General features: G+C 47.6%; 4 protein-coding genes across 8 annotated transcripts; 3 read left to right on the forward strand and 1 right to left on the reverse strand.

The window, feature by feature from the left end:
- The first annotated feature begins 632 nt into the window (after nucleotides 1-632).
- On the forward strand, nucleotides 633-7,035 carry Tm4sf5 (transmembrane 4 L six family member 5). The gene is given in 5 exon segments (NM_001107015.1): nucleotides 633-858; nucleotides 5,642-5,722; nucleotides 6,090-6,226; nucleotides 6,442-6,625; nucleotides 6,716-7,035. Coding segments are annotated over 5 exon segments (591 nt in total). The 5' UTR covers nucleotides 633-684; the 3' UTR covers nucleotides 6,731-7,035.
- Nucleotides 7,036-9,237: 2,202 nt separating this feature from the next.
- On the reverse strand, nucleotides 9,238-10,323 carry Vmo1 (vitelline membrane outer layer 1 homolog). Its single transcript, NM_001191823.1, has 3 exons — nucleotides 10,132-10,323; nucleotides 9,905-10,020; nucleotides 9,238-9,591 (listed from the first exon to the last, which is right to left on the reverse strand). Exons 1-3 carry the CDS (start codon nucleotides 10,321-10,323, stop codon nucleotides 9,294-9,296), a joined length of 606 nt encoding a protein of 201 aa, NP_001178752.1. The 3' UTR covers nucleotides 9,238-9,293.
- A 3,036-nt stretch (nucleotides 10,324-13,359) lies between these two features.
- Gltpd2 (glycolipid transfer protein domain containing 2) lies at nucleotides 13,360-17,340 on the forward strand. Of its 4 annotated transcripts, XR_015630903.1 has the most exons (5): nucleotides 14,754-14,791; nucleotides 15,027-15,091; nucleotides 15,286-15,452; nucleotides 15,541-16,130; nucleotides 16,746-17,340. XR_015630903.1 is itself a non-coding variant. In XM_087573663.1 (4 exons), exons 3-4 carry the CDS (start codon nucleotides 15,367-15,369, stop codon nucleotides 16,076-16,078), a joined length of 624 nt encoding a protein of 207 aa, XP_087429789.1. In that variant the 5' UTR covers nucleotides 14,609-14,791; nucleotides 15,027-15,091; nucleotides 15,286-15,366; the 3' UTR covers nucleotides 16,079-16,386.
- Nucleotides 17,341-20,461: 3,121 nt separating this feature from the next.
- Psmb6 (proteasome 20S subunit beta 6) lies at nucleotides 20,462-22,788 on the forward strand. Of its 2 annotated transcripts, none has more exon segments than NM_057099.4 (6): nucleotides 20,462-20,586; nucleotides 20,976-21,043; nucleotides 21,385-21,516; nucleotides 21,637-21,766; nucleotides 22,335-22,479; nucleotides 22,593-22,788. In NM_057099.4, coding segments are annotated over 6 exon segments (717 nt in total). In that variant the 5' UTR covers nucleotides 20,462-20,487; the 3' UTR covers nucleotides 22,736-22,788.
- The last annotated feature ends 4,716 nt before the right edge of the window (nucleotides 22,789-27,504 follow it).

Genomic DNA, 27,504 nt, shown 5'->3' on the forward strand with positions numbered 1-27,504 from the left:
TGATCACTAATTGAGAAAATGGATCTCATGGGGGCATTTTCTCAACTCTTTCCTCTCTGATGGCTCTAACTTGTGTCAGGGTGTCGCATAGCCAGTACACCCGGGCAGGCCTCAAACACACACTCTTCCTGAACAGCTCTCAGTTACCAGTGTGAGCCCCTGCTTGGCTCCACTGTAGTCTTCTTAGTTTCTTTACAGAAAAACCTCTCCCTGTGGGACAGAAATCATAAAGCCACCGTACATCTGTCCCGCACTTCCCCGTTGACAAGTCCTTAACTTGTCCCGTCCAATCCTTATAAACAGCTCTCTGGGCAAGTGGCTTCAGCCAATCTTTCTCACAGATGGAATAACTGAGACTTCCAGAGGTGAATGGTTCAGCTGAGTCTTCAAGTAGATGATAAGGGGCTGTGGAAAGGTGTACACAGACCAAGGAAGAAGTCGCTGACCCCAGCCATCTTCCCTTGTGTGACCAGCTCCCACAGCTCCTATTGCCACACAGCCCCTTCGCCTCACCTGCTGCAGCCCCTCTGCCTCCTCAGGGCCTCTCTCTTATCACTTCGATTCTACCTGTTGCTGCCACTCCTCTCCTCAGACCTTTGCTCCGAGCTCCAGCCTTTTTTCCTCCGGAGCCTGGTACTGCCAGCTCACTTTCACTCCGCACCTGCCTTTCCGGACGCCTCAGGCATGTGTACTGGAAAGTGTGCTCGATGCCTGGGGCTCTCCCTCATCCCTCTCTCCCTGATCTGCATCGTGGCCAATGCCCTCCTGCTGGTACCTGATGGGAAGACCACCTGGACGGATGGCAACCTCAGCTTGCAAGTTTGGCTCATGGGCGGCTTCATTGGAGGGGGCTTGATGGTGAGAGCTGGAGCCCTGGCCAGGGACCTGGGTACTGAGTTAAGGGACAGTGGCTGGAACTGAGAAGAGGGGGAAAGAACTCATTTGCTCTGGATGAAATGGCAAGGACTTGGTGGGGACTAGGGGGTCTGTCCGTCTGCTCATATACAGCAACCATTCTGTAGAAGGTCCAGGAGGGGCCCTAGGGTCCTGAGTTGAGTGTCTGAAGAGTGGGAGGAAGGAGGGGTTGGGGATTTAGCTCAGTGGTAAGAGGCCCTGGGTTCGGTCCCCAGCTCCGGAAAAAAAAAAAGTGGGAGAAAGGGAGGGCTTCCCTACTAGGGAGTACTTCTCTGAGCCCCTCCTTGCCTCTACTACTGAACACATGCTTTTTAAAATAATCATTATGAGGGTAGAAGCTAGTTGTGTGGGAAGTTTCAGAGCAGTGTCACAACTCACTGGCAAGGGTGGGTGCCCAGGTTGATATCTCAGATTAGACACTGCACCAGACAGTTCCATGTCGCTTCCCTTCTCTTTCCACAGCTGTTCCTTCCCAGCCTGTCTCCTAGGATCCCCAGTCTCTACTAAGTTAAGCTTAAGGATAATAATCCTAGACCTAGGTCGGTATATTAGAGTAGATGTCCCAGTCTTCCTGCGGACTAGGGAGGGAAGAGCCAGTCATTACAGTGCACGCCTTTAGTCCCAGCACTCCAGAGGCAGAGGCAATCGAATCTCCGAGGCTAGCCTGGTCTACTGAGCAAGTTTCAGGACAACCAGGGCTACCCAGGAAAAACCCTGTCTTGAAAAACCAAAAGCAAGCGAGGAAAAGAGAAACACAAATATTCTATCTAGATTTCCCTCCTCCTTCCAACTCCCTCCCATTTAGAGAATTTTCTTTTTCCTTTTTTACTTTTTGTTTGTTCATTTAGAAGCAACATCCCAATTGTATGTCAGGCCAGCCGGGGACTCCTTATATAACCTAGGTCAGCCTAGAACTTGAATTCTTCCTGCCTGAAGCTCTCAAGTACAGGTGTGTGGTACCATGCCTGACCATTTGGGAGGACTTTTGGATGGTTAACCTAGTGTATCATCTCCATGGGATAAAGAGATCTGCCTAGCATGGTTCCCCACCTTTAACACAACCGACTGTTGAACTTCTCTGGGTGAAGCTACACTTTGGTCCCCTCTGCTGGTCACATTTTTGTAAGCTGAGTGGAGATACCTCTCCCTTAGCAACTCCCTTCCCTTGCCCTCTGACATCATGTTTTCTACTCTTACTGGGTGAGATCCTGACTGGCCTAGATGTCACTATGTAGACCAGGTGTTCCGAGATCCATCTGCAGAGGCAGATGTTCGCCACCACCCCCTACACAATTTTTTTGGTTATTGTTATTGTGGTTTGTCTTTTGTTTTGTTTGGGGTAGGTTTCACACCATCCTTGCCTTGCATGTGAGCATGTGTAGATGAGGACAGACTTGAGCCCAGGAAGCCACTTCCCTCCTAAATGCTGAGACTGCAGCCATGCATCTCTAGGCCCAACTTTTTTTTCTTTCTGGTTTTTAAGACGAGGTCACATGAAACCCAGTATGCCTTGAACTGACTCTGTAACCAAGGAGGAGGTTAAAGCCCTGGATCTTCCCTTTCCTCCAAAACACTGGAATTGTGAGCATACAAGACTGTACCTGGCTCTCAGCTGTCTGAAGACTACAGCAGAGCTGAGAGCTTAAGCCAGCCTGTGTAAGAGGCAACACAGAGACCCTTCCTTTAAAAGGAGAAGAGTGCATGGGAGAGATGGCTCAGTGGTTAACAGCACTTGCAGCTGCTAGATATGGTGGCACACACCTTTAATCCCATCACTTGGGAGGCAGAGGCAGGTGGATCTCCGAGGCTAGCCTGGTCTACTGAGCAAGTTTCAAGACCAGCCTGGTCTACATATTGAGTTCCAGGGAAACCATGGCTACATAGAAAGACCCTGTCTCAAAAGACAGACAGACAGACAGATAGCCAGACAGACAGACAAGTACTTCCTGCTCTTGCAGAGGAACCAAGTTTGGTTCCCAGCACCCCTATGGAGGCTTTACTGCCTACAACTCCAATTCCAGGCAAGGACGTGCACGCCAGGCACAGGTGTGGTACACATACATACGTAAAGGCATTCACACACACATAAAATAAAAAGAAATCTTTTTAGAATGTATGTGTATGGATATTTACTTACATGTGTGCCTGAGTGTCACACTCATGTCTGGTAACCACAGGGATCAGAAGCCCATCAGATCCTCTGAAATTGGGAATGAATATGGTTGTGAGCTACCATGTGGGTGCTGGGAATTGAACCTAGGTCCTAGACGAATAATCAGTGCTCTTAATCGCTGAGCCTTCTCTCCAGCACCCATAAATCTGAGACAGAGACAAAGACAGGAGAGGAGAGGAGGGATTTGGTGTCTAAGATCTGTAATTCTAGCACTTGGGAGGCTGAGGCAGAGAGGACTATTGCAAGTTCAAGGCCAGCATGGGCTACATAGTGAAGTCCAGGGCAACACAGGCTACAGAGTGAGACCGTTTCTCAACAAACAAAAGGAAAAGACATTGTTAAATCAAAAAAGGCAGTGCTAGCCAGGTGTGAGGCACATACGTGCCTTTAAATCCAGCACTCAGGAGGCAGAGGTAGGAGAATATCTGTGAGTGGGAGGCCACCCTGGTGTCTACCAATCAAGTTCCAGCCCAGCTGAGGCTACACAGTGGGACTCTCTCTTAAAAAAGAAAAGAAAAGAAAAGAAATGCAATTTTAGGTGTCTGCTCATGTGACATCACTAGAAAGGCAAGAAGGGGGTTGGGGATTTAGCTCAGTGGTAGAGCGCTTGCCTAGCAAGCACAAGGCCCTGGGTTCGGTCCCCAACTCCGAAAAAAAGAAAAAAAAAAAGGCAAGAAGGTGTCATGTTGCCCTTAGATCAGTCATGAGGCAGGAGAAAGGAGAGAGCACTGAGAAATGGATTGAGCTAAGCAGATCTCTCAGGTTGCAACTGATGGTGGGACTAAAACTTTCAGTCCTTTCTTTGGAAAAAGACGACCAGGCTGCTGTATGCATGTAATCCTTGCACTCTGGAGGCCAAAGCGGGAGGATCTGGTGTTCACATCCTTCCTGGGTGCTAGAGAGTGAAAACTTTGGGGCCGGGAGGGGAGGAAGATAAGAGGAGAGGACAGAGGAAAGAAAGAGAAAATGGTGGGGTTTGGGGTGTTGCTAGGAGACAGCCCGGGTACAGTGACTGTCTAGAACCAAGCACTTTGGAGGCAGAGGATCCTGAGTTAATGCCAACCTTGGCAATAGTAGACCTTGCCTCAAAATAAATTATTAAGAGAAAAATGGGCTGGAGTTAGGCTCCATGACAGTACATTTGCCTTCTGTGAGCAAGGCTTTTGGGTTCAAGTCTTAGAGTAAGACAAAAGAACAAAAAAAGGCAGCTGTGGAATTCCATGGACACGCTGCTAGAATGTGGTCCAGTGGGACTAAGGTACAAGGCAAGGGCAGTTGTGGTACATGAGGTTGGAGGCAGAGTAAGGGAGTCTCAAATGCCTTGTGAGTTCAGTCTTGGTGAGTTCTTGGATAGCCTGGAACTTGCTATGTAGCCCAGGCTAACTTGAGTCCCCACCCCAGTGTGAACTGGGAATGAAATTACAGGATGGAGAGCACACACACACACACACACACACACACACACACACACACACACACACACCAGCCTAGGATATCTTTGAAGATACCTCAAAGGAATTGGGCAGATAAAAGAATGATTAAACATGAAGTTAATCAAATGTTAGCATGTGCAATGGAGTCTGGGATGGTATGAAACATGGGAGTGGTGAGAATCTATTAGAGAAGCAGAGGACATCTTCCTCCTGGAAGGGGAGTGGGGGCTGAGTGCATGAAAGAGTTTAAAGGACTAAGAGATTCAGATGCTATTGAGGGAAAGTACAGGAGACTTGAAGTAAGGCCTCGCACAGGAGGCTCAAAATCTCCCAGCCTAGGTGAAACGATGGGTATTTTTCCACTGAAGAAGACAAGAAAGACAAAAGGCAGATGAATTTGGGGGCTATTGTGAGGTCGGCATGAGGCTTGCTGAGGCTGAGTTGAAACTAAGACAGTCAGATGAGCAGATCCTTCAGGCGGTTTAATATGGCTGCCTGGGTACCTGCAAGTGACTCTTAACAGGTGAGCGGTTACCTGGGCAGGTATGAGCTTCATAATAAAGGCCACGAGGGGGAAACAAGACAAGACTGACTCTTAGGAAATCCTGCGATCCAAGGCAGAGTCTCTGCGCAGATCCTTACACAGTGGACCACCAAGCCTGCTCATCGTACCCTCTAATAGCACTGTCCTATGGTACCGTTGAAGGTGTGTGTCAGCGTGGGGCATTCTCTCTGACTCTGATACCCTAAGAAAGTAATCAAGTCACAGAGAGGGTGAAGCTCTTGACTCCCTTTCAAGTAGGTACCTACCATAGGGCAGTATTTGTGCAGAATAGACATTGCCCCCTCTGACCCAAAGGTTTGGTGGCCTTCTATCTAAGATAGCTGTAGTGTATTGAACCCAACCCTCCAGGAAGCTATAGTCTGGATAGAGATAAGGCAGGCATATAAATAATTATACATTAAGGTTGAGTCCAACAGTGATTCAGAGAAATTTAGATAAGGTTTTGTAGTCCAAAGGGCTCAGGGCATCATGGGCAGCTTCCCTGAGATGCACAGTGAAGCAAATGTAGCCTTGTGGACCTAAGGGAACCTGCTAGCACCAGTTCTCATCCCACAGGTGCTGTGCCCTGGAATTGCTGCAGTCCGGGCCGGGGGAAAGGGCTGCTGCGGTGCAGGCTGCTGTGGGAACCGCTGCAGGGTAAGAACCAAAATCACAAGTTTAAGCCTTGGTTTTTGATGCCTTCCCCCACAGAACCGAAGCACTGTCTACATGCAGCCTCTAGGAGGTCTCAGGAGCCACCTCCCTCCCAGCCTTGGGTCTCAAAGGAACCTGACCAGAGGGGCCTAACAAGCCCCGTGAACCTCCACGGTAGATGACTTTTAGGATTCGCTTAGGCTCAAACTCGAGGTTTAAAGACAACTGTATTTTTAGGCAGGCTGAACAGGAACGCTGCAATATGCGGAAGGAATTGGGCATGGGTGTCTCTCCAAGGGCCTACTTGATGTCTACATGGGTGTCTTTCCAAGGCGGGCCTACTCACCTTACCTTTCCATGCCGGGTTTAGATGCTGCGCTCTGTCTTCTCCTCCGCCTTTGGGATACTTGGTGCTATCTACTGCCTGTCAGTGGCAGGAGCTGGGCTCCGAGTGGGACCCAAATGCTTAATAAATAACAAATGGGACTACCACTTCCAAGAAACCCAGTAAGTCCTTCTTTTTATTTGTATGCCCCGTTCTGTGCCTCTCCCCACCTGCTCTTCCTACGTGGTCCAGAAATGATGGACCAGACTGAGCTCCTAGAGAGTTCCTTCCAAATGGCCCATCCAGCCCTTTACAGATCTTAGTAAATCCTTGCACTGGGTGGTAGTGGGGCCTGCTGTGTGAGCAGCTTCTCTTAAATGACCCTGTCCATCCACAGAGGCGGTTACTTGCACAATGACACTCTTTGGAATTTATGTGAGGCGCCACCTCACGTGGTACCCTGGAATGTGACGCTCTTCTCAATTCTGGTGGTCGCCTCAAGTCTGGAAACAGTGTTGTGCGGAATACAGCTGGTGAATGCGACCTTGGGCGTGTTGTGTGGCGATTGCCGGAAAAAGGAGGTAGGACGGCTTGGCGAGCATTTCTGGGTGCACGGCTGAGAAATCTTGTTTGCTCTTGGCTTAGTCTTTACTCTTTCTTTTTTCTTTCAGGGCTCAGCTCACTGAGTTCCATGGGCCACCCCTAATACCTCATTTCTGGAAGTCGGAGCGGTCACCCACTCCCCTGGGTGGCTAGAAAAAAAACCTTAGTGGAATAAACAGCCCTGAGCACCCTTCCCCAGTTCTGGTTCAGCCTTCGGAAGGAATGTGCATGGGCCTCCAGAGATATGTGTCTAGGCTTGGGGTTTCTATTTGTACCCTACTCCATCCCCCAAGCCCCCACCCCGGCTGGTTATTCTCTTAACAACAACAACAACAACAACAACATATTATTGTTCTGGAAATAAAATTATGTGCTCTCAAGGAAATTAATGTGCCAATGATGAAAGTTGAGCGATTTTGATTTTAATTTTCTTTTTTTTTTTTTTTTTTTTTTTTTTTTTTTTTTTTTCGGGGCTGGGGATCAAACCCAGGACCTTGCGCTTCCTAGGCAAGCGCTCTACCACTGAGCCAAATCCCCAACCCTGATTTTAATTTTCTTTACATTTGTGTGTGTGTGTGTGTGTGTGTGTGTGTGTGCGCGCGCGCGCGCGCGTGTCAGAGAACCAACTTGTAGGAGTTGGTTTTCATACCATGTGTGTTCTGGGGATCAAACTCTGGTCCTCAGGTTTAGCATCAAGCAGCTATACCTACTGAAGCCCCACTTTCCACTGTTGGGTAATAGCCTCCAGTCATGAGGTCATGAGGTCATGAGGAATTGAGTCAAGCTGTCCTGGACAAATAGCTCCAAGCCGTAAAGTACAGCTTAGCCCCAGCCTGACCCTTCTACTTTACCGGCAGAAACGAAATATGCTCAGGTACTGAAAACAGCACATGCTGCTCTAGTCAAACCCCACCCTTCATTCCCCCCAACCCCTCACCCCCACCCACAGACATAATCCGTAATTTCCTGGTAGCTCCCTGTTATACAGAGAGTCTGCCTGCCCCTGTCTCGCTTTTCTTAAATCTACCACTGGCAATTTCTTTTTAAAGAAGTGAAGGATCATTTCAGTTGATGGGGAAACGTTCTCAAACCAGGGACAAAGGGTTAGCTGAGCTGCCTATTTAATATATCAAAGTGGACCTGGCCACCAGATTCTCCCAGCATCCTCAGTCCTTACCGTGTTATAGGGTACTGGGTGGCAGACCCTGCTCCTTACCCTACACATTTCCAGCCCAGGGGTTGGACTGCCCATCCCCCAGCTTCCCTTCCCTATTTAATGTAGCCATTTTGGTTACCTGCCCCCCCCCCCACTTTTTTTTACCTTCCTAGTCTCTTGGTCTGGCTTTCTCTCCCCTCTCCTCTCCCTACCTTCCTCAAATAGCCTGGCTCAGGGTCATGGTCACTCTGGACTTTCACAGATGTCCCTGCCTCTGGCCACACACCTCCCTTTTATCTATAATAAACCTTCTCCTCTGTCATACCGAGGAGCAGTTATTGTTGTGTTTTATAAAAAAGAAAAAGAAGTCAGGGATGTTTAGAGGTGCGGTATGGTCCAGGAGAAGGGGCTACCTCTGCAGACCCATGCTGAGGCATCCCTTTCCCCTGAGGTACCAGCCACATGAGTATGGTATAGAAGTAGAGTTTATTTAGGGCATGGAGAGGGAAGTTGATGGGATAGTAGAGACAGAGAGAATAGAAGAGTAGAGAAGTAGAGGCTGGCCATGAAGTGCAGAGAGAGAGGGGAAAGGGGAATAGCGAGAGAAGGGACAGAGTGGGAAAAGGGTAAGAGAGCAAGAAGAGAGTGGGGGTTGTGGGGGCAAGCAGCCCCTTTTATATTGTCAAGCATACCTGGCTGTTGCCAGGCAAATGTGGGGTGGAGCCTAAAAGGAATACTAACAGTCACGTCTTTCCTTTTTTATTCAGTAAACATTTTAAAAACCTGTTGGTAATGAGATACGTATTGGCTGGTGGAAGGAAATACTTGCCATGATAGGGAAAGCTTGATTTCTGAATATAGATAGCTGGGGGATTGATTCCAAGTAGAGAAAACAATGAGAGTAAGTCTTGGATGACAATTTCTATTAGGAAAGCCACTATTTGAAACTAGCAAGGTGAGGTGGGGATGAGACAGGTGGTAGAAACTATGGGAAAAGATTCTTTAGTCTCAAAGCTCTAAAAACTAAAATGTAAACCATTTGTATTACCATGCAACTAGGTATACTGGCTCTGTGAGCACCTCCCACCCACCTGGGGACTTCCAAACCAGGTGCTGCCAATAAGGGGTAGATTGGGTCTACTCATCCTGTCCCTCTGAGTACGGGGTTTGGGAGTGGACACAACTTCCATCCCACTCCTTAATCTGATGACACTGATGGTTTGGAAGGAAGACAATGTGGGCTCTTACAAGGGACATATTATCTACAGATGTCTTCAGAGAGCCAAGGCCCAGAAATTCATGTGTCCAAGTTCTTTGTTCTGAACTATGTGACCCTGAAGCCAAACCTGAATGCAGGCCTTGAGCCATGCCAGGTCAAGAAAGAAGAGGCAAGGAAGCAGGCAGCTTATTGTCTCTAAATCAAGGGACAGCAAAGCCAAGACCAGGAAGAAGCTTTAATAGTAAGAGGCAGTGCTGGCAGACTGACAGCATCAGCTGTTACAGCAGAATATTCTGACGTCATTAAGTGCAGTGTCATCTCGGAGGCCTCTAGGCTTCTGGATTTTGGTCTGCAAGCCACAGACACCTTTGGGACACGAGTCGCTCCACTCTCCATAGTCTCCCCAGTTCAGCCCAGGCCCTTCCAGCTCCACACCGTCCGAGCAACGGAAGCGCACGTTGTTCACTCCCGTGTTGTCCCCTGGAAACGTAAATGGCTCCACCCGAAGGCAGAAAGCCACTAGGAAGCTAGTGCCAGGGCACCACAGAGGCTCACTCCATGAGCCCCAGCTGCAAGAGAAGGAAGGAGTTGTAATGGCTCTGTGAGCACCTCCTACCCACCATGGCGACTTCCAAACCCAGCACTGCTGAAAAGGGATGGGCTGGGTCTAACCGCCTGTGTTTCCCAGAGTACTCGGGCGGACTTCCACCCCACACCTCTACAACCTTAATGGAGTTTATCTCAAGAAAGGGAATTAACAGAAGGGAAGGGGTTTACCTTCATACTAGGGAGAGTGTCCTTCCCATTGGAGAGTGAACCTAGAGCTTTACAAACACTAGATAAATGCTCCACCCCACTGTGGTTTTTAGTCCCTAATCTCACCTCCCAGACTGGGACTCCACGACATGGGTGTTTTGCTGTGCGTTCCCTCGAGTGCAGTGCAGCCGGATTCCATTCAGGGCTGTGTCATCTCCAGGAATGCCTTGAGGGGGCTCCACCTAGGTCAGGAGGGAAGCAGAAGTAAGGTCCACTGAGGGGATCCTCCTCATTTTCAGTTCTGCAATTTGTCACACCTTTGCCCTTTCCAAGACCCAACTCTGAACCTTCACCTTGACAGAGAACCCACTGGCAAAGTATCCATCAGGACACATCTCAGGCCAGGCCCAGTCACCCCAGGTACCACCGTTGGTCACTTCAACAATCGATGCATATCGTGGTTCTACGTGAATAAGTTTCTGTGCGTGTGCACAGCTCATCACCCACAGCAGCAGTAGCAGCCCAGCTTCAGCCTGCAACTTCATCCTGCATTACCTGTGAATCTGGTCATTTAGCTGGATTTATATCCGTCCTGTCCCCATCAAGATTCAGGTTGCAGCTCTATACCAGCCCTCTCCTTTCATGGCTCAGATTGCGGAAGAATGACCAAGATTAAGTGACACTCAAGACTAATCTGCTCCGATCCAGGAACCCTGAAGATTTGAGGCCCCCAGGAGTTAGGGAAGGAGGGGCAGTGGAAGCCACTGAGTTTAAATTAGCACTTACCGCCCTGGGTTCGGTCCCCAGCTCCGGGAAAAAAAAAAAAAGCACTTACCGAATACTTACCGCTGGTTGTGATAGGCACTCCGCAGGCATTTCATGTCATCGTCGCAATGATTATAAGATAGAAATTATATTTCCTAGCTAGTAGACGAGAGAGCTGCGGGTGACTTGCCCCCCAACCCTCCACTGCCCCAGTGAACTGAGGGAAATCCCAGCACCTGAGCCAAAGCTGGAGACTGCAGCAATCCTAGGAAAAATCTGCCAGGGACAGGATTAGGCAGGGGACAGTGTGAGGATGACAGTATTTACAGGACATAAAAAAGAATACCATTAACATAGATCACGCCTGTGAAGGATAGGGGCTGGGAAAAGGTCTTTTTTTTTTTTTTTTTTTTTTTTTCGGAGCTGGGGACCGAACCCAGGGCCTTGCGCTTGCTAGGCAAGCGCTCTACCACTGAGCTAAATCCCCAACCCCGGAAAAGGTCTTTTTAAGGCTGTGGCTGATTCCTTGAGAATCTTGGACACCAAATATACCCAGAGAGACAGGGACTCCCTCTGTAACCCAGGTTGTTCTAAAATACTGTGTGTAGCTGTCTTACTTAGGGTTTCTATTGCTGTAATGAAACACCATGACCAAAAGCAAGTTGGGAAGAAAGAGTTTATCTGGCTTACACTTCCACTGGAGGAACTCTAGCTTGGGAGGAGCCTGGGGTCAGAAGCTGATGAGAGGCCATGGAGGGGTGCTGCTTACTGGTTTGCTCCTCATGGATTGCTCGGCCTGCTTTCTTATAGAACCCAGGCCCACCAGCTCAGGGAGGGCACCACCCACAGCAGTCTGGTCTCTCCCCCATCAATCAGTAATTAAGAAAATGTCCTACAGGTTTACCTGCAGCCATATCTTATGGAGACATTTTCTTAATTGAGGTTCCCTCCTGTTAGATAACTTTAGCTCATGTCAAGTTGGCAGACAATCCAACACAGTAGCCCAGGCTGACCTTGAATTGTCCACCATCCTCCTGCCTCAGTCCTAGGATTATCAGCATGGGTCACCACATCCTTTGAGACAGGAATAATTTTAAGACTTTATGGACAGGGACTGAGGTGGCTGCTCTTCTTCTGCTTCTTGTATTCTTTAAGACAGAAGAAATGCCATTCACTATGTAGCCAAGGCTGGCCTGGGACTCTTGATCTTCTGCATTGGCTGCCTGAGTTCTGGTATTATATCCCCTTTACCTTGCCTTACTTAATAGTCTTGAATCTTTTCCCAGAATGCCTTTCCTTCTTTGACCAGCAGATGGACCCCTAATTCACAAAACAAGAAAACAAAACTTGGCTAAATTTGTTAGGGGGCACCACCCCTGATCTGCTGACCTCATACACATTCCTCTGTTTCTTTAACGCATATTTATTTACAAGGCATTTGGTTTAAGAAATATTCTAGGGCTGGTGTGATGGCTCAGTGGTTTAAGAGCACTGACTGCTATGAGTTCAATTCCCAGCAGCCACATGGTGGCTCACAACCATCTGTAATTGGATCTGATGCCCTCTTCTGGTGTGTGACTGAAGACAGTAACAATGTACTCATATAAATAAAAATAAATAAATAACATTTTTTAAAAAAGAAGAAATATTCTAAATGCCGACAAATGGCCAAAGAAAGTAAGGTGCCCGGCCAGGCCTAGTGGCTCAAGTCTGCCTATGATCACAGGGGCTCAAATAGCTAAGTCAGAGGATAGAAAGTTCAAAATCAGCCTGGGATATAGGGCATGATAATGCACGCCTTTAATCCCAGCACTCAGGAAGTAGAAGCAGGCAGATCTGTGAGTTTGAGGCCAGCCTGATGTATATAGTGAGTTCCAGGACAGCCAGGGATATGTAGAGAGACTCCGTCTCAACAAACAAACAAGTAAGTTAAGTAAGTGAATGAATGAATGAATGAATGAATGAATAAAAGAAACTGGGGCTATGTAAAGAGATCCTGTCTCAAACAAACAAACAAACAAACAAATAAATAAAATGAGTCAACCTGAACAGTTTAGATCCTGTCTTGAGAATAAAAAGGGGAAGGAGGAAAGGTGGGGTTTGATGACACTTACAACCCAATGCATCCATAAAGTCATGGATTCAATCCTCAAAGTACACAGAGGGAGAAAGTACCTGTCTTCACCACAGCTCACACTCCAGCACACAGGCGCACACACACACACACCACACACACAGAGAGAGACACACACACCACACACACACACACAGACACACACCACACGCCACACACAGAGACACACTACACACACACACACAGACACACACACACCACACACACACAGACACACACACACCACACACAGACACACACCACACACAGACACACACACACACACACACACAACACACACGGTATTGGGACTGAACCTACAGTCTTGCACATTGTACGAAGACACTCTACTCTGAACTATATCCCTAACCCATTTTATACTTTTTTCTTAATTTTTCACAGAACAAGGCTTGATTTTTATTTATTTATTTATTTTTTTGGTTCTTTTTTTTCGGAGCTGGGGACCGAACCCAGGGCCTTGCGCTTCCTAGGCAAGCACTCTACCACTGAGCTAAATCCCCAACCCCGATTTTTATTATTTTAAAAAGCTTGATATTTATTTTTCTGACTCTGTATTTGTGCCTTCAAAACTTACACACTGGTTTTCTGCTCCTCAATAAGGAAAATGCACTAGAACCTGTCATGGACACATTTAGCACAAGTGGGATCACCATATACACTGCTACAGTTTTGTTGTTTTAGGCAATGTCACAGGGACTTTAGATCTCAGAGCACAAACTCCTCGAAGTCAGCCTGGGCATGCGCCTTATGTGGATTTTGGTGCTTTCCTAAGTTTCTTTGAATAAAGATTAACAATTCTGTTACAAGGGTTCTGGATAGACATTTTTTGTTAAGAGTCTGTATTACAGGGTTGGGGATTTAGCTCAGTGGTAGAGCGCTTGCCTAGCAAGCGCAAGGCCCTGGGTTCGGTCCCCAGCTCCAAAAAAAAAAAAAGAGTCTGTATTACAGACAATGCTATACCAAATACTGGGCTGTGCTGAGCACCTCTAAACATTATTACTGGAGTTGAAATGGTCTTTTTTATAAAAATGTTTAAGACAGAGTCTAGATAAGTTACCCAGGCTGGCCTTGAACTTTTAATATTCCTACTCCAGCCTCCCAAATACCTAAGGTTACATGGGCTACTGTGGCCAGCTATGAGAATGCTTTTGTATTCTGGGGGGCGGGGGTCTACCATGGGAAAGTAACGATTGAGTTAATGAATGAAAGCTAATGTGAAGCTCAAAAAAATTAAATCATGACATCTAAGAATCGCTGAAGGGAGACCTCAGACTCAAATAGTATGCAAGGGCAAAGAGCGTTTATTCTGCAGAAATTACCGGCACGCAGGGGCCACGACAAAATGGCAACAACTTGAGGAGCTTGCGAGGTCCCCTTTTAGGCAGGTCTAGGGCAATTTTCCAGAAGGATTAGGTAACCTCTAACATGATTGGTAGGGCTCACAGTAGTAACATTAGTACCGTTTTCATTGGTTGCTGTTAGTTCTGCTATAATTGGTGAGACCTTGAGGAATTTTGGAAACCGGCTCAGTTCTGGCCTTGTTATCTCCTCCAGCTCGGTGTGTCCAGGAGCTGACTCAGCTCCCAACTATCCTACCTAAGTCAGGGCATCGTTGACTCAAGGCTCTTGGTCAGTGGCTCCCTCTGAGAAGCCCGGTATGCTTCCTGGGGAATTGCAATTTTTACTCCCAAGGTTTCAGGACCTCTCAGTAAGAATGTAAAAGAAGAGAGTCTAATGCCCCATCACCTCGCCTTAACCAGGAAGATGTGTTGGGCAACTGTGATCAGCTTTCCACTTGGAATGTTTTCACAGGGGTTAACACTTGATCCTCACATGAGACTTACAAAGACTCATTATCCGCAGTTTACAGTGGATTGGTGCCCAGAGTTTAAGTAGAACTCACAAGAGGCCACCTCTTACTACAAGCTAGCCCCACAGGTAAAGGCAATGCAGAGACCGGTCACACACTATGTCCCCCAAATCTTCATTAGGTCTCTCACCCCAGGATCTGACCTCTAGGGCAAAGGACACAGGGGAGGGGGCCTTAATAGATTAATTATTAACCCTCTGCACCTCTGGACACCACGGGAAGAGAAAGGCCACCACCTAGCTAGGTGAGGTGTGCCAGCATGGTCCTGGGGGTCTCACTGTCCCCAGCCCTGGGACGCTGGTTCCGCCATGCAATCCCTTTCGCTATCTTCACGCTGTTACTTCTTTATATCAGTGTATGGCTCTTCCATGAGTGGCCCTTTGAGTTGCCAGCTCAAAGAACTCAGCAGTCCGGCCTGTGGGAACTCAAGCTCTCTTCTCCTTCTCCAGCCCTCACCTCTCTGCTTCCTGTCACCTCAGGTGTTTTACCAGGCTGCAGGCCTGGGGTGCAGTCCTGCAATCCAGAGAGAGCGCTACCTTCCCAGGTATGTTTGAGTTTTAAGGCCAGAGTCTGGGGACTCTCGAACAAGGAAACTGGGGAACCAGACTGAGAATCTAATGATAGGAGGCTCTCTTTTCCCTTCCCCCTTCAGACGCGAAGAAAAACCAGGAGGAACCCCAGCTAAGTAGGCTTAGCAGGCTAGGAACTTTTCATGTATCTCTTATATCTATCTCCCAGATTGGCCCAGCATTGAGACCCCTAGTGGTCCCAGAGAAGGAAGAACCTCCCTGTCTGAGGCCTCATGGGTTGCTGGGTCGCATGGTGAGCCCTTTCCTGGCCTGTATGAGCCCTGAAGGCGATGTGGAGTTATCTCAGTATCTGGCAGGTTGGCGAGAACTACTTAGGTGAGTGGTCTCCCTCCCCCAAGCCCATCTTCTCCGAAATAATTCTATGCTCTTTCTCAAGTCATCTCCCCACTTCACTACCAAACAGGCTCCTAACCCCCCTTGGCTCTGTCTTCGCCTTTGCCACCAGCGAGGCCTCCAACAAGGTGACCGCCCTCGAGGCTCATGTGCACGGCCCCGATGCTTCACATTATACATCGCTGGTGACTATGGCGACGTGGGAACGGCGAGCAGTATTGCTAGAGCGTCCGGGGACCACACCCCGGCACCTAGCGAGGCCCTCCGGCTCTCAAACGCTGCTTTTGCTGCACCGCGCGTTGCGCTGGTCCCAGCTCTGCCTCCATAGGGTGGCGACTGGGAAGCTCGGAGGTCCAGAGGCTGGCGCGCAGTGTAGGGACGCCTACAGCACCGCCCTAGCCCCGTACCATCCATGGCTTATCCGTCAGGCCGCTCGCCTGGCGATCCTGACCCTCCCGAGCCGCAGTCGCTTGCTCCAGCTGGCGTGTCCTGGAACCGGAGAGGCGGACGCGCGGGTTGCTCTGGCCCGGGCCGCCCGCGTCCTGGAGGATGTGTACAATCGTACCCAGGGCCTCCTGGCCAGCCACGGCCTGCTTCAGCTGGCTTGATACCGCGACGACCTGAGACTGAACAGGAAGGCTTTTCTGGGGTGGGATCTAGGTACTCATAGTTACGGGCGGCTTGGATAGTGGTCCTCCTCCGTGACGTCACCACAATTAAGGCCCGCCCCCAACAGGGCGGCCCAAGTTAATGTACGAGGGCCTTTCATCTTCAACCTTGGGAAGCTGGAAGAAGCAATGAAGAATAAAGAATTCTGGAGCGATGGCTCAGCGGTTAAGAGCACTGATTGCCGGGCTGGGGATTTAGCTCAGTGGTAGAGCGCTTACCTAGGAAGCGCAAGGCCCTGGGTTCGGTCCCCAGCTCCGAAAAAAAGAACCAAAAAAAAAAAAAAAAAAAAAAAGCACTGATTGCTCTTCCAGGGGTCCTGAGTTCAAATCCCAGCAACCACATGGTGGCTCACAACCATCTGTAATGGAATCTAATGCCCTCTTCTGGTGTGTCTGGAGACAGCAACGGTGTACTCATACATAAAATAAATCTTGAAAAAAACTAAAAAAAGAAAGAGAAAGAAAATGTTTAAAAAAAGAATTTTCTAATAACTGTCGGCATTCGGCGTTGTGTATGGTGACTGTAGAGCTAGCTTAAGGGGGAGGAATGTGGGAATATGCCTGTTCTCTGTGTCTGAAAGCCTCATGTTCCCCTTGCTCGTTTCAGCTGCTCCACGGCTTCAGTTGCCAGCTCTATCCCAAGTCTCAGTCCAGATCTGCCCTCCACACAGCCAACGCAGCATGTCCGGCCTGAATTCTACCTTCCTCCACCAGAAGTGCATTTCCTTCTGCGTTCTGCTCCAACCTAAAGCCTCTCACCATCAGGCACTCCTCCACAAGTTTATGTGAAAGAAAGAAACCATTTCCTAGACTAACTCCCAAATTGTACCTCAAATCGACTTTCTTCTGAACTCCAGAACGCTATGTATCAATGGGATATTTGGCATTTCCATTTGGATGTCAACTAGGCATAGCACACCTGACAGGTTCAGACTGAGTTTCTAATGCTTTGTTCTAAAATATTACCTTCATTGTCACATTAGCTCAGTAAGGAATTCTATTTTCCAGGTCCTCAGATCCAAAATCTTGTTAAACTGACTCTCCCCATACCAACAATGAATCTATGGAAATCTGACTACTCCCCACATTTCCCAAGTTTCATTGTCTAAATGAGTCTTATGTATCTTCTGGATTATCTTTTCCTTTCTTACAATTGCACTGTCACTGAACTACAAAAAACGGTGATTCTTTTGTTTGTTTGCTTTTTTGGTTTTGTTTGTTTGTTTGTTTGTTTTGTTTTATTTTGGTTTTTTTTTTACACTGAGTTTTTTTGTTTTTTTTTTCTTGTGTAGCCCCAGATGTCTTGGAACTTGCTTTGCGGACCAGGCTGGTCTTGAACTCACAGAGATGTGTCTGCCTCTGCCTCCTGAGTGCTGAGATTAAAGGCATGTGCCACCACTTCCCAGCAAAAGGTGATTCTTTTTTTTTTTTAAGATTTATCTATTTTTAATGTATGAGTACACTGTAGCTGTCTTCATGCGCACCAGAAGAAGGCATCAGATCCCATTACAGATGGTTGTAAGCCACCATGTGGTTGTTGGGAATTGAACTCAGAACCTTAGGAAGAGCAGTCAGTGCTCTTAACCACTGAACCATCTCTCCAGCCCCAAGGTGATTCTTTAAGATGTCAACATTGGGGGCTAGAGAAATGGCTTAGCCAGTAAAGTACTTGAGGTGAGAACCAGGGTTAGGATCCTCATCACCCACATAAAAGTAGTGTGGGCACCTGGCGTGGTGGTCCATGCCTTTAATCCCAGCATTCGAAGGCAGAAAGAAGCTGTCAGATCTCTGTGAGTTCCAGGCCAGCCAGAGTTATGTAGTGAGTCCTTGTCTGGAAAACAAAATAAAACAAACAAAACAAAAAGCAGAGTAGGGCATAGCAACCTACCAGCAAAAGGAATGTAGAGGAAAGAGGATCAGGAGTTCAAAGCCAGCCTGGGCTACATATCAAGTTTGAGACGTAATGAGATCCTTTAAGACGAACAAAAACCAGAAAAGCCATGCCTGGTAGTTTGTAATCTCAGCTTCTTGGGAGGCTCATATAAGAGTTCAACAAGCCTGTGCTTGCCTAGGACAGTACCTGGCTAGGCTACATTAGTTCAGGGCTAGCTTTCGAAGTCTAGGGATTCCTTGCCTCAAAATAAAAAAAAATTAAATTAAATTAAATTAAAAAAAAGTCAAAAGGGCTGGAGAGATGGCTCAGTGGTTAAGAGCACTGACTGCTCTTCCGGAGGTCCTGAGTTCAAATCCCAGCAACCACATGGTGGCTCACAACCATCTTAATGAGATCTGATGCCCTCTTGTGGTGTGTCTGAAGACAGCTACAGTGTACTTATGTGTAATAAATAAATAAATCTTTTTTTTTTTTTTTGGTTCTTTTTTTCAGAGCTGGGGACCGAACCCAGGGCCTTGCGCTTCCAAGGCAAGCGCTCTACCACTGAGCTAAATCCCCAACCCCTATAAATAAATCTTTAAAAAAAAAAAGTCGGGGCTGGGGATTTAGCTCAGTGGTAGAGCGCTTACCTAGGAAGCGCAAGACCCTGGGTTCGGTCCCCAGCTCCGAAAAAAAGAACCAAAAAAAAAAAAAAAAAAAAAGTCAAAAGAAGCCTGTGCTATCACTTAGTGAGTGACAGAGTGCTTGCCTAGCATTCATGCACACGGTTCTGGGTTTGAATCCAGCAACAAAGGCAAAACAAAAACAAAAACCTTAGTAAGTAGTGTATCAATGTGGGAATTTGGGGTATTACTGCAGAAACAAAATCAACCAAAGGAAAAAAGTGAACAAATTTGGCTTCACCAAAATTTGAAGTTTTGTTTTTTTTTTTTTTTAACATTTGGTTATTTGTTGAGGGAGGGAAGGGTGCACTAGAACCACAGTGATTGTATAGAGGTCAGAAGACGACTTGGAGGTGTCGGTTTTCTCCATCCACCATAAGGGAGGAGCACCTTTACTGACTGAGCTATTTTATTTGCCTAAATTTTAAAACATTTCACTAGGGTCTGGAGAGATGGCTCAGCGGTTAAGAGCACTGACTGCTCTTCCAGAGGTCCTGAGTTCAAATCCCAGCAACCACATGGTGGCTCACAACCATCTTAATGAGATCCAATGCCCTCTTCTGGCATGCCTGAAGACAGCTACAGTGTACTCATTTATAATAAATAAATCTTAAAAAAAAAACTTTTCACTATAATCCATTGGTAGAAAAACATCTGCAAATCATATATCTGATGTTTCTAGTATCTAAAATATAAAATAACACAATATAATAATAAAACTCAGGCAATTCCTTTTTAAAATGGGCAAAACCCTTGAATGGACATTACTTCAAAGAAGATACACAAATGACTCACTAGTCATGGAAATATGCTTAACTAATTACTCGGGGAATCGAAAATCATGCGATCACACCTGCATGCACTAGAATAGCATGATTTAAAAATATAATACGGGCTGGAGAGATGGCTCAGTGGTTAAGAGCACCCGACTGCTCTTCCAGAGGTCCTGAGTTCAATTCCCAGCAACCACATGGTGGCTCACAACCATCTGTAAAGAGATCCGATGCCCTCTTCTGGTGTATCTGAAGACAGCTACAGTGTACTTATATATAATAAATGAATAAATAAATCTTTAAAAAAAATAAAAATAAAAATATAATACATTGGTGAGAACGCTTAAAGGTGGGAACCCTCAGATATGGCAGGTGTGACTGTCCAGGGGTATAGATACTCCAGAAAACAATTGTAGCTTCCTCAAAAGTTCCTGTGAGACTCGGAAATCAACTCCTAGCATACACTGCTTAGTATGGACCCGGGACTAATGAAAACACAACCTGACCATTCCAATTTGTACTCTTATCCTGTGGGCTTTTCGAACCAGGACAACAATCAGGTTACAGCGAATCCTACCTGTTAACTTTGCTACACAATGTTTTTATTTACAAAACCTTCATACTCCAGACTATATAATAGAGTTACAAAAACCAACAACAACAACCACACACACACACACACACACACACACACACACACACTTATAATGTAAATTAGGCTTCATTTGCAACTATACTTCGCCTCAGGGAGCCACAAGCCTCTGGTTAGGTACATCTTTAAGAGAAGAGGCTCCGCCCCGCTTTCCCCTCCCTATACCAGTCCTTTTTTTTTTTTTTTTTTGGTCGTTGTAATTTGACACACTGCCGTAAAGTAATCACTGTCGCTAACGACAGTTCTTTCCTCTGTATTTTCCCTTCTGCCGTCAACCAGCTTCGCTCCCAGAAGGCCGCAGAGACGTACTAAAGAGAGTGACGGAGCGCTTTACGACCGTTGCTTTGTGGCAGCTGTAGAAGAGGAAGATGGCGGCCGCCTTAGCTGTTCGTGGAGCCGTCTCTGCACCGGCCTTTGGGCCGGAGGCGCTCACTCCAGACTGGGAAAACCGAGAAGTCTCCACAGGGGTGAGGAAAGAGCTAGAGTTCAAAAGACATGTACTAGGCCCGACGAGAGGGAAAACATGAAGCCCGAGTGGGTTTGGACTTAGCGTGTTGGGGAAGAGGTGAAGAGTTGTTCTGCGAGAGGAGAGGGATTCCTTGGATGTTGGAATGGGGCGATACCTTTCGTGATGAGAGGTGAACAGTGGACTGAAGCATAAGATTCTGAATCCTGGGCTTTGGAGATTGGAGTTTTTATATTCTCTAAAGTGTTGAGCCCCCCATAAGATTTGATAGTAGGTTCGCGGAGTTCGAATCTTGTATTATAGAATCCCGGGTGAGGAATCATTGCGGTTGATCTGTGCTCGAGAATGAGATAAGACTCAGATTTACCCATTTTACACTATTTTTCCCAGACCACGATCATGGCTGTGCAATTTGACGGGGGCGTGGTTCTAGGAGCAGACTCCAGAACAACCACTGGGTGAGCTCAAAACAGAAAGCCTTCCTGTTTCTCCTACTCCATACGTACACCCCATTCCTGCCTGTCATCCCGTCCTTACCCTCCTCTGACCACTATGGCAAGTGAAGTTTCTCCTCTACCTAGAGATGATAAGGATTTCTTCCCAATTCTGTGGCTTCCAATTCCCCTCACCTTTTGGTGAACTACTAATAAAGGTCTGGTGTCCATTTTCCAGCTTCATTTGCCTCAAGAACTAATAGGTAGTAACAGTATTTCTATCCCTGAAGCTGGAGGGAGTAGGCAGTGATGTGGTGAAGGAGGACGGCAAATGGGCTCCTTCTCACTGTTCCGCCATCCTGCAGGTCGTACATCGCCAATCGAGTGACTGACAAGCTGACCCCTATCCACGATCACATCTTCTGCTGCCGCTCAGGCTCGGCAGCTGATACCCAAGCAGTAGCTGATGCTGTCACGTACCAGCTTGGTTTCCACAGGTGCTCGGGGGCAGGGGGAGGCACAACTATCCTAAGGGCTCTGGAAAATAAAGGCACTAGAAGGCCTGACTCCAGATCCTGATGTTGCTTTCTCTATGACCTTCCAACCCCACCTTCTAGTATTGAGCTGAATGAGCCTCCACTAGTGCACACAGCCGCCAGTCTCTTTAAGGAGATGTGTTACCGCTACAGAGAAGATCTGATGGCAGGAATCATCATCGCAGGCTGGGACCCTCAAGAAGGAGGGCAGGTCAGGCCCTCCTCACCAGAACACTGGAGTCACAGCTTTGATGCTCCACCCCCTCAGCCATGTTGTGTGTGTGTGTGTGTGTGTGTGTGTGTGTGTGTGTGTGTGTGTCTGTCTGTCTGTCTGTCGTCTGTCTGTCTGTCCAGTATGCACATAACTCTTGTGAATGTTTGCATGTAGTTGCAGGCAAGGGTGTGTGAAGGCCAGAGGTCTACCAGGGCTGTCTTCCTCTTGAGACAGTCTCACTGAAGATAGAGCTTCCTTTTAGCTAGGCTGACTATCCTGTGAGCTCTAGAGATCATACCCCTTCCACCCTTCTCCTAGAGCTGGGGTCACAGATAGGCATGCCTAGCTTTTACATAAGTGCTCGGGATTTGAAATCAGGTCTTCATACTTGCCTTAGCAGACCCTTTACCATCCGGGCCATCCCTAGTCCCCACTCCAGACACTTTAAGTCTGTCGTTACCTTACCATTAACTTTCCCCAGACCAAAATCAAAAGGGACAGGTGAATGTATACGTGTTGGGGAAGGGTGCAACTGGTGACTTTTCCTCTCCCTCCCATCTGGCAGGTGTACTCTGTTCCCATGGGAGGTATGATGGTAAGACAGTCCTTTGCCATCGGAGGCTCCGGGAGCTCATATATCTATGGCTATGTTGATGCTACCTATCGGGAAGGCATGACCAAGGATGAATGTCTGCAATTCACTGCCAATGGTGAGAATCTGTGCTTCTACGCCTGTGGACCTCAGCCCTCATTCCCAAGCCATGCCAAGATTCCTTAGTTTCAGCACCTAATTCCAAACCCAATCTCCCTGTTTTCTCTACAGCTCTTGCTTTGGCTATGGAACGGGATGGCTCCAGTGGAGGAGTGATCCGCTTGGCAGCCATTCAACAGTCGGGGGTAGAGCGGCAGGTGCTTTTGGGAGACCAGATCCCCAAGGTCACCATCTCCACTTTGCCACCTCCCTGAAGCCTAGGATTCCCATCCCGACGCACAAGCTAATAAACAGATTGTCAAAGACCTACCTGTGTGGACGTTCTCTCAATTTCACATCCATTCTCTTGTGCAAACTACTGCACTGAGCACAGTAGGAATTAGAGAGGCAAGGAAGGTTTATTAGTTCTCTGTTCCTTTATTATTACTATTATTGGATTATTTTGGGGGATGACTGATTGCATTCTCTTTTTTTTTTTTTTTTTTCAATAAAATAGTTTATGTGTACTGGTGTTCTACCTGCATGTATGTTGGTGTAAGGGTGCCAGATTACTAAAACTGGAGCTGCAGGCAGTTGTGAGCTGCCATGTGGGTACTGGGAATTGAACCAGGCCTTCGAAAGAGCAGCCAGTGTCTTAACCACTGAGCCATGCCCCCTTGTTCTTGGTTTGTGCTTTTTTTGGTTTTTTTTGAGACTAGATCACTTACAGTTCAGTTTGGCCTTGAACTTGTGGCAATTCTCCTGCCTTTGCTTCTTGAGTGCACAGATCACAGATGTATACTAATGTACTTGGTTGGGAGTGGTGGTTTCTGCATCTTTCTGTAGATGATATTTACTCTACATACCCAGGTATCTGAACGGCCAGTATGTGGTTGGTTAGGGACTGCAGCAGTGGCCGAAGTCCAAGCTAGAACCCAGAATTAGAATGGGGTCACCTCCCCTGCTCAGTCTGATGCTGATCATCATGGTGATTGCTGACCCAGAGATTAAAACTGTCCCCAGGCCAGCCTCGTGATCCTCTTTCCCTCTGTCACTTAACAATCTTACAGCAATGTGACTTGTCTACAAGTGGGAATAAATATGGATGATGAGTGGCAGAAAGCAGCCATAGGGAGTGCTTTTGGAGAGTTCTATAAATCACAGTCCTCAGAAGGCTGAGGATGGCCTCCAGCTCCTTTGCAGCTATCCCTATTCAAACCAGGGACCTAAAGGAGCTCAGAGGTGCCTCAGTGACTCCACCTTCCAGTCTTATTTCTCTAGTCCATTGGTCAGGGAGTCAGAAGCCGCATCTACACACTGTTCAGAGGGCAGAAAGGATGAGTCCTATGGGAGGAGGGTAGAGGAAGAGAAAACATCCTAACAAGCAACTTGGGGAAGGTTGATTACAGCTCAGTCTGAGATTATCACGGTGTGAAGCCGCTGGTTACTCTGTACCCATGAGCAGGAAACAGTGGATTGCACTGCTTGCCTCTGCATTTATCTAGAACTCCAGCCCATGGAACAGTGGAACCTCCATTTAGAATGGGTCTCCCCACCTTAGGTAATCTAGACAGTTCTTCACAGATCTGCCCAGAGGTTTCCTCCCACAGTGATTCTAAACACCAAGTTGACAGTATAAACCATCACAAGCCGTCAGGTGCTAATTAAGTGAAAGAGCAGAAAGGGATCTCTGTCTTAACATTTAACTAAGAATACTTTAGCTGTCCCGCCTAAGTCCTCTGTTGTACTTAACAGTTCAGCTCTAAACACTGCAAGTATCTAGTCATCTCTTCCCCGACCTCATCCATGCCTGCCCTTACAGAGTCTTTCAGCCCTAGAGCAGCCTCAGGGGTCTGTGTGAGGGAGTGTGAGCCACGCTGCTTCTCTGCTTCACAGTCCTAAGTGTCAGGCCAAGTGTACCGCTCACCTTTAATACTGGGCAGAGGCAGAGGGGTGTCTGGGGTCAGCCTGGTCTACATAGAGAGTTCAGAGTTAGCCAGGACTATCTACAGAGGCCCTGCTTCAAAACAATTAGTAACAACCCCCCCCCCAAAGACATTCCTCAATACCTTGCTGTTCCACCTAGACTAGTATACTACTGCTACTACTACTGCTACTGCTACTGCTACTGCTACTGCTACTGCTACTGCTACTACTACTGCTACTACTGCTACTGCTGCTGCTACTGCTGCTGCTACTGCTACTGCTACTGCTACTACTACTGCTACTACTGCTACTGCTACTGCTGCTGCTACTGCTGCTGCTGCTGCTGCTGCTGCTGCTACTACTACTGCTACTACTGCTACTGCTACTGCTGCTGCTGCTGCTGCTGCTACTGCTACTGCTACTGCTACTACTACTGCTACTACTGCTACTGCTGCTGCTGCTGCTACTGCTACTGCTACTGCTACTGCTACTACTACTGCTACTACTGCTACTGCTACTGCTGCTGCTACTGCTGCTGCTGCTGCTGCTGCTGCTGCTACTGCTACTGCTGCTGCTGCTGCTACTGCTACTGCTGCTGCTGCTGCTGCTGCTGCTGCTGCTACTGCTACTGCTACTGCTACTGCTGCTGCTGCTGCTGCTGCTGCTGCTGCTGCTACTGCTACTGCTGCTGCTACTGCTACTGCTACTGCTACTGCTACTGCTACTGCTACTGCTGCTGCTACTGCTACTGCTGCTGCTGCTGCTACTGCTACTGCTGCTGCTGCTGCTACTGCTACTGCTACTGCTACTGCTACTGCTGCTGCTACTGCTACTGCTGCTGCTGCTGCTACTGCTGCTGCTGCTGCTGCTGCTGCTACTGCTACTGCTACTGCTGCTGCTGCTACTGCTACTGCTACTGCTACTGCTGCTGCTGCTGCTGCTGCTGCTACTGCTGCTGCTGCTGCTGCTACTGCTACTGCTACTGCTACTACTACTACTGCTACTGCTACTGCTACTGCTACTACTACTGCTACTACTACTACTACTGCTACTGCTACTGCTACTACTACTGCTACTACTACTACTACTGCTACTACTACTACTATGCCTAGCTACTTAACCGTGACAGAAACAGCCAGACAGCTGCCCCAACTTTGACAGTCATCACTGGCGCTTTTTCTGTTTTCTAGAGTTTATGGGATTTTGTATTTAGATATTTGCCGGGTGGATTGTGTAATTTTTGTTTTGAGATGAGATCTGAAATGCTAGACAAGTAATTTACAACTGTATTACATCTTTGTCCCATTAATTTAGACAAGGGTTTTTTTCTGTAGTCCAGGCTGGCCCTGAGCTAATGACCCTTCTTTGCTGTCCAGAGTGCTGGGTTACAGGTGTGTGCTGCCATGTCCAGCTCCCCAAGTCTCTTAAGACATCTCACTCAGACTAGAGCTCACTATGTAGCCCAGGCTATCCTGGAACTTGTGGCAACACTCCTGCCTTAGCCTCCCAGTGTTGAAATTTTAGACAAGAGCCATGGTTGGTGCCTAGGAAAACTTATTTTTCATAGTATCCAAGGCTTGCTGCAGAACTGAGCCGAAGTTAGAGATTTCCTAACTATCGCTTGTCTATACACATGGGCGGCCTCCCTGACTATCAACGCCTTACAGCAGAGCCAGACTGCTCCGTTAGAACCAACGACCCACACTGACGCATCTCCGGCTTCCCCCAGCTGCCATCACCATGGTCTCAGCTCAGAGGTCACCTCATCAGGAAAGCCTTCTCTGATCTGACTAAGGAAAAGCTCCTGACCCCTGACTCATTCTCTGCCTTGTTTGATTTCCATCCTAATTTCTATTTCCTGTTAGCCTGCTTGCTTTTTTTAAAAAATTGCTATGACCTGTCTTTACCACAAAGTCACTGGGTACAAGAAGAAATTCTTCCTGATTCACTGATAAATCATCATCGCCTAGCTGGGAATAGACACTACATTTTTTTTGATTGATTGATTGATTGATATAAGTATACTGTTGCCATCTTCAGACACACCAGAAGAGGGCACCCGATCTCTGTTGCAGATGGTTGTGAGCCACCATGTGGTTGCTGGAATTTGAACTCAGGACCTCTGTTAGAGCAGTCAGTGCTCTTAACCACTGAGCCATCTCCCCAGCCCGACACTACATTTTTAAAAATATAAATTTCTTCCTTGACAACTTGCTACATCTGCACACTATGCCTTCATCATATCCACCCCGCACTGTGCCTTCTTTCTCAGTTCTGGACCCTCCCCAACATGTCCCTCTTCTAGTTTCATGTCATCTATATCTACACACACACACACACACACACACACACACAGAGAGAGAGAGAGAGAGAGAGAGAGAGAGAGAGATCACTGAGTCTCTTAGTGCTGCCTGAATGTAAATGGGTATGGAGCAGTCCACTGGAGCACTGGAGCATGGGAAACATACCAGGGGCCACACCCCCAGAGAAAACTGACTCCCTTAGCAGACCACAATTGCCAGTACCTTCTCCTACAACTTCTGTGGGTTCATGAGTTCAAAGACCGTGTCACCTAAAAACATCTCTCAGCATTCCTTCCTATTCTCCATCTCTTACATTCTTTTCACCCTTCTTCCAACATTTTAAAGGTTTTATTTAGTGAGAGAGAGCGGTACATGACATAGTACACATGTGGAGGTCTGAAGACATCTGTCTGTGTGTGTGTCTGTGTGTGTGTGTGTGTGTGTGTGTGTGTGACACATGTTCATGCCACAGCACACGTGGAGTTCTAGGACAACTTCTGCAATTCTCTTTTCCCTTGTTAAGGCCGGTCTAGCGAGTTTCTTGCTATACCGTGTACTGTCTCCACCTCCCACTTCTCTGTAGGAGTGCTGGGATTACAGCTGTGCTTTGGGTATCTGGCTTTTTACAAGGGTTTCAGTGATCAAACTCAGATCTTCAAGATTCTTCCCCCCCCCCCCCGGGGCTGGGGACCGAACCCAGGACCTTGGGCTTCCTAGGTAAGCGCTCTATCACTGAGCCAAATCCCCAACAGAATCAGACCTGTGGGGCACACACTAGGCCCTGTTAGTTCTTGGGGACTTTTTGCTGACTGCTC

This window comes from Rattus norvegicus, chromosome 10 (assembly GCF_021556685.1).
Source record: "Rattus norvegicus strain SHRSP/BbbUtx chromosome 10, alternate assembly SHRSP_T2T, whole genome shotgun sequence".
In the NCBI taxonomy this organism is placed as follows: domain Eukaryota; kingdom Metazoa; phylum Chordata; class Mammalia; order Rodentia; family Muridae; genus Rattus; species Rattus norvegicus.

What these genes read in the sequence shown, in the direction of transcription:
- Vmo1 (NM_001191823.1), bottom strand. Translation starts at nt 10,323, where the DNA reads ATGAAGTTGCAGGCTGAAGCTGGGCTGCTACTGCTGCTGTGGGTGATG. An exon ending in CCAGTGGGTTCTCTGTCAAG is followed by an intron (nt 10,021 to 10,131) that starts GTGAAGGTTCAG and finishes CTCCTGACCTAG; the next exon opens with GTGGAGCCCCCTCAAGGCAT. An exon ending in GTGGAGTCCCAGTCTGGGAG is followed by an intron (nt 9,592 to 9,904) that starts GTGAGATTAGGG and finishes CTTCTCTTGCAG; the next exon opens with CTGGGGCTCATGGAGTGAGC.
- Gltpd2 (XM_087573663.1), top strand. Translation starts at nt 15,367, where the DNA reads ATGGTGAGCCCTTTCCTGGCCTGTATGAGCCCTGAAGGCGATGTGGAG. An exon ending in GGTTGGCGAGAACTACTTAG is followed by an intron (nt 15,453 to 15,540) that starts GTGAGTGGTCTC and finishes ACTACCAAACAG; the next exon opens with GCTCCTAACCCCCCTTGGCT.
- Psmb6 (XM_087571208.1), top strand. Translation starts at nt 20,488, where the DNA reads ATGGCGGCCGCCTTAGCTGTTCGTGGAGCCGTCTCTGCACCGGCCTTT. An exon ending in GACTCCAGAACAACCACTGG is followed by an intron (nt 21,044 to 21,384) that starts GTGAGCTCAAAA and finishes GCCATCCTGCAG; the next exon opens with GTCGTACATCGCCAATCGAG. An exon ending in ACCCTCAAGAAGGAGGGCAG is followed by an intron (nt 21,767 to 22,334) that starts GTCAGGCCCTCC and finishes CCCATCTGGCAG; the next exon opens with GTGTACTCTGTTCCCATGGG.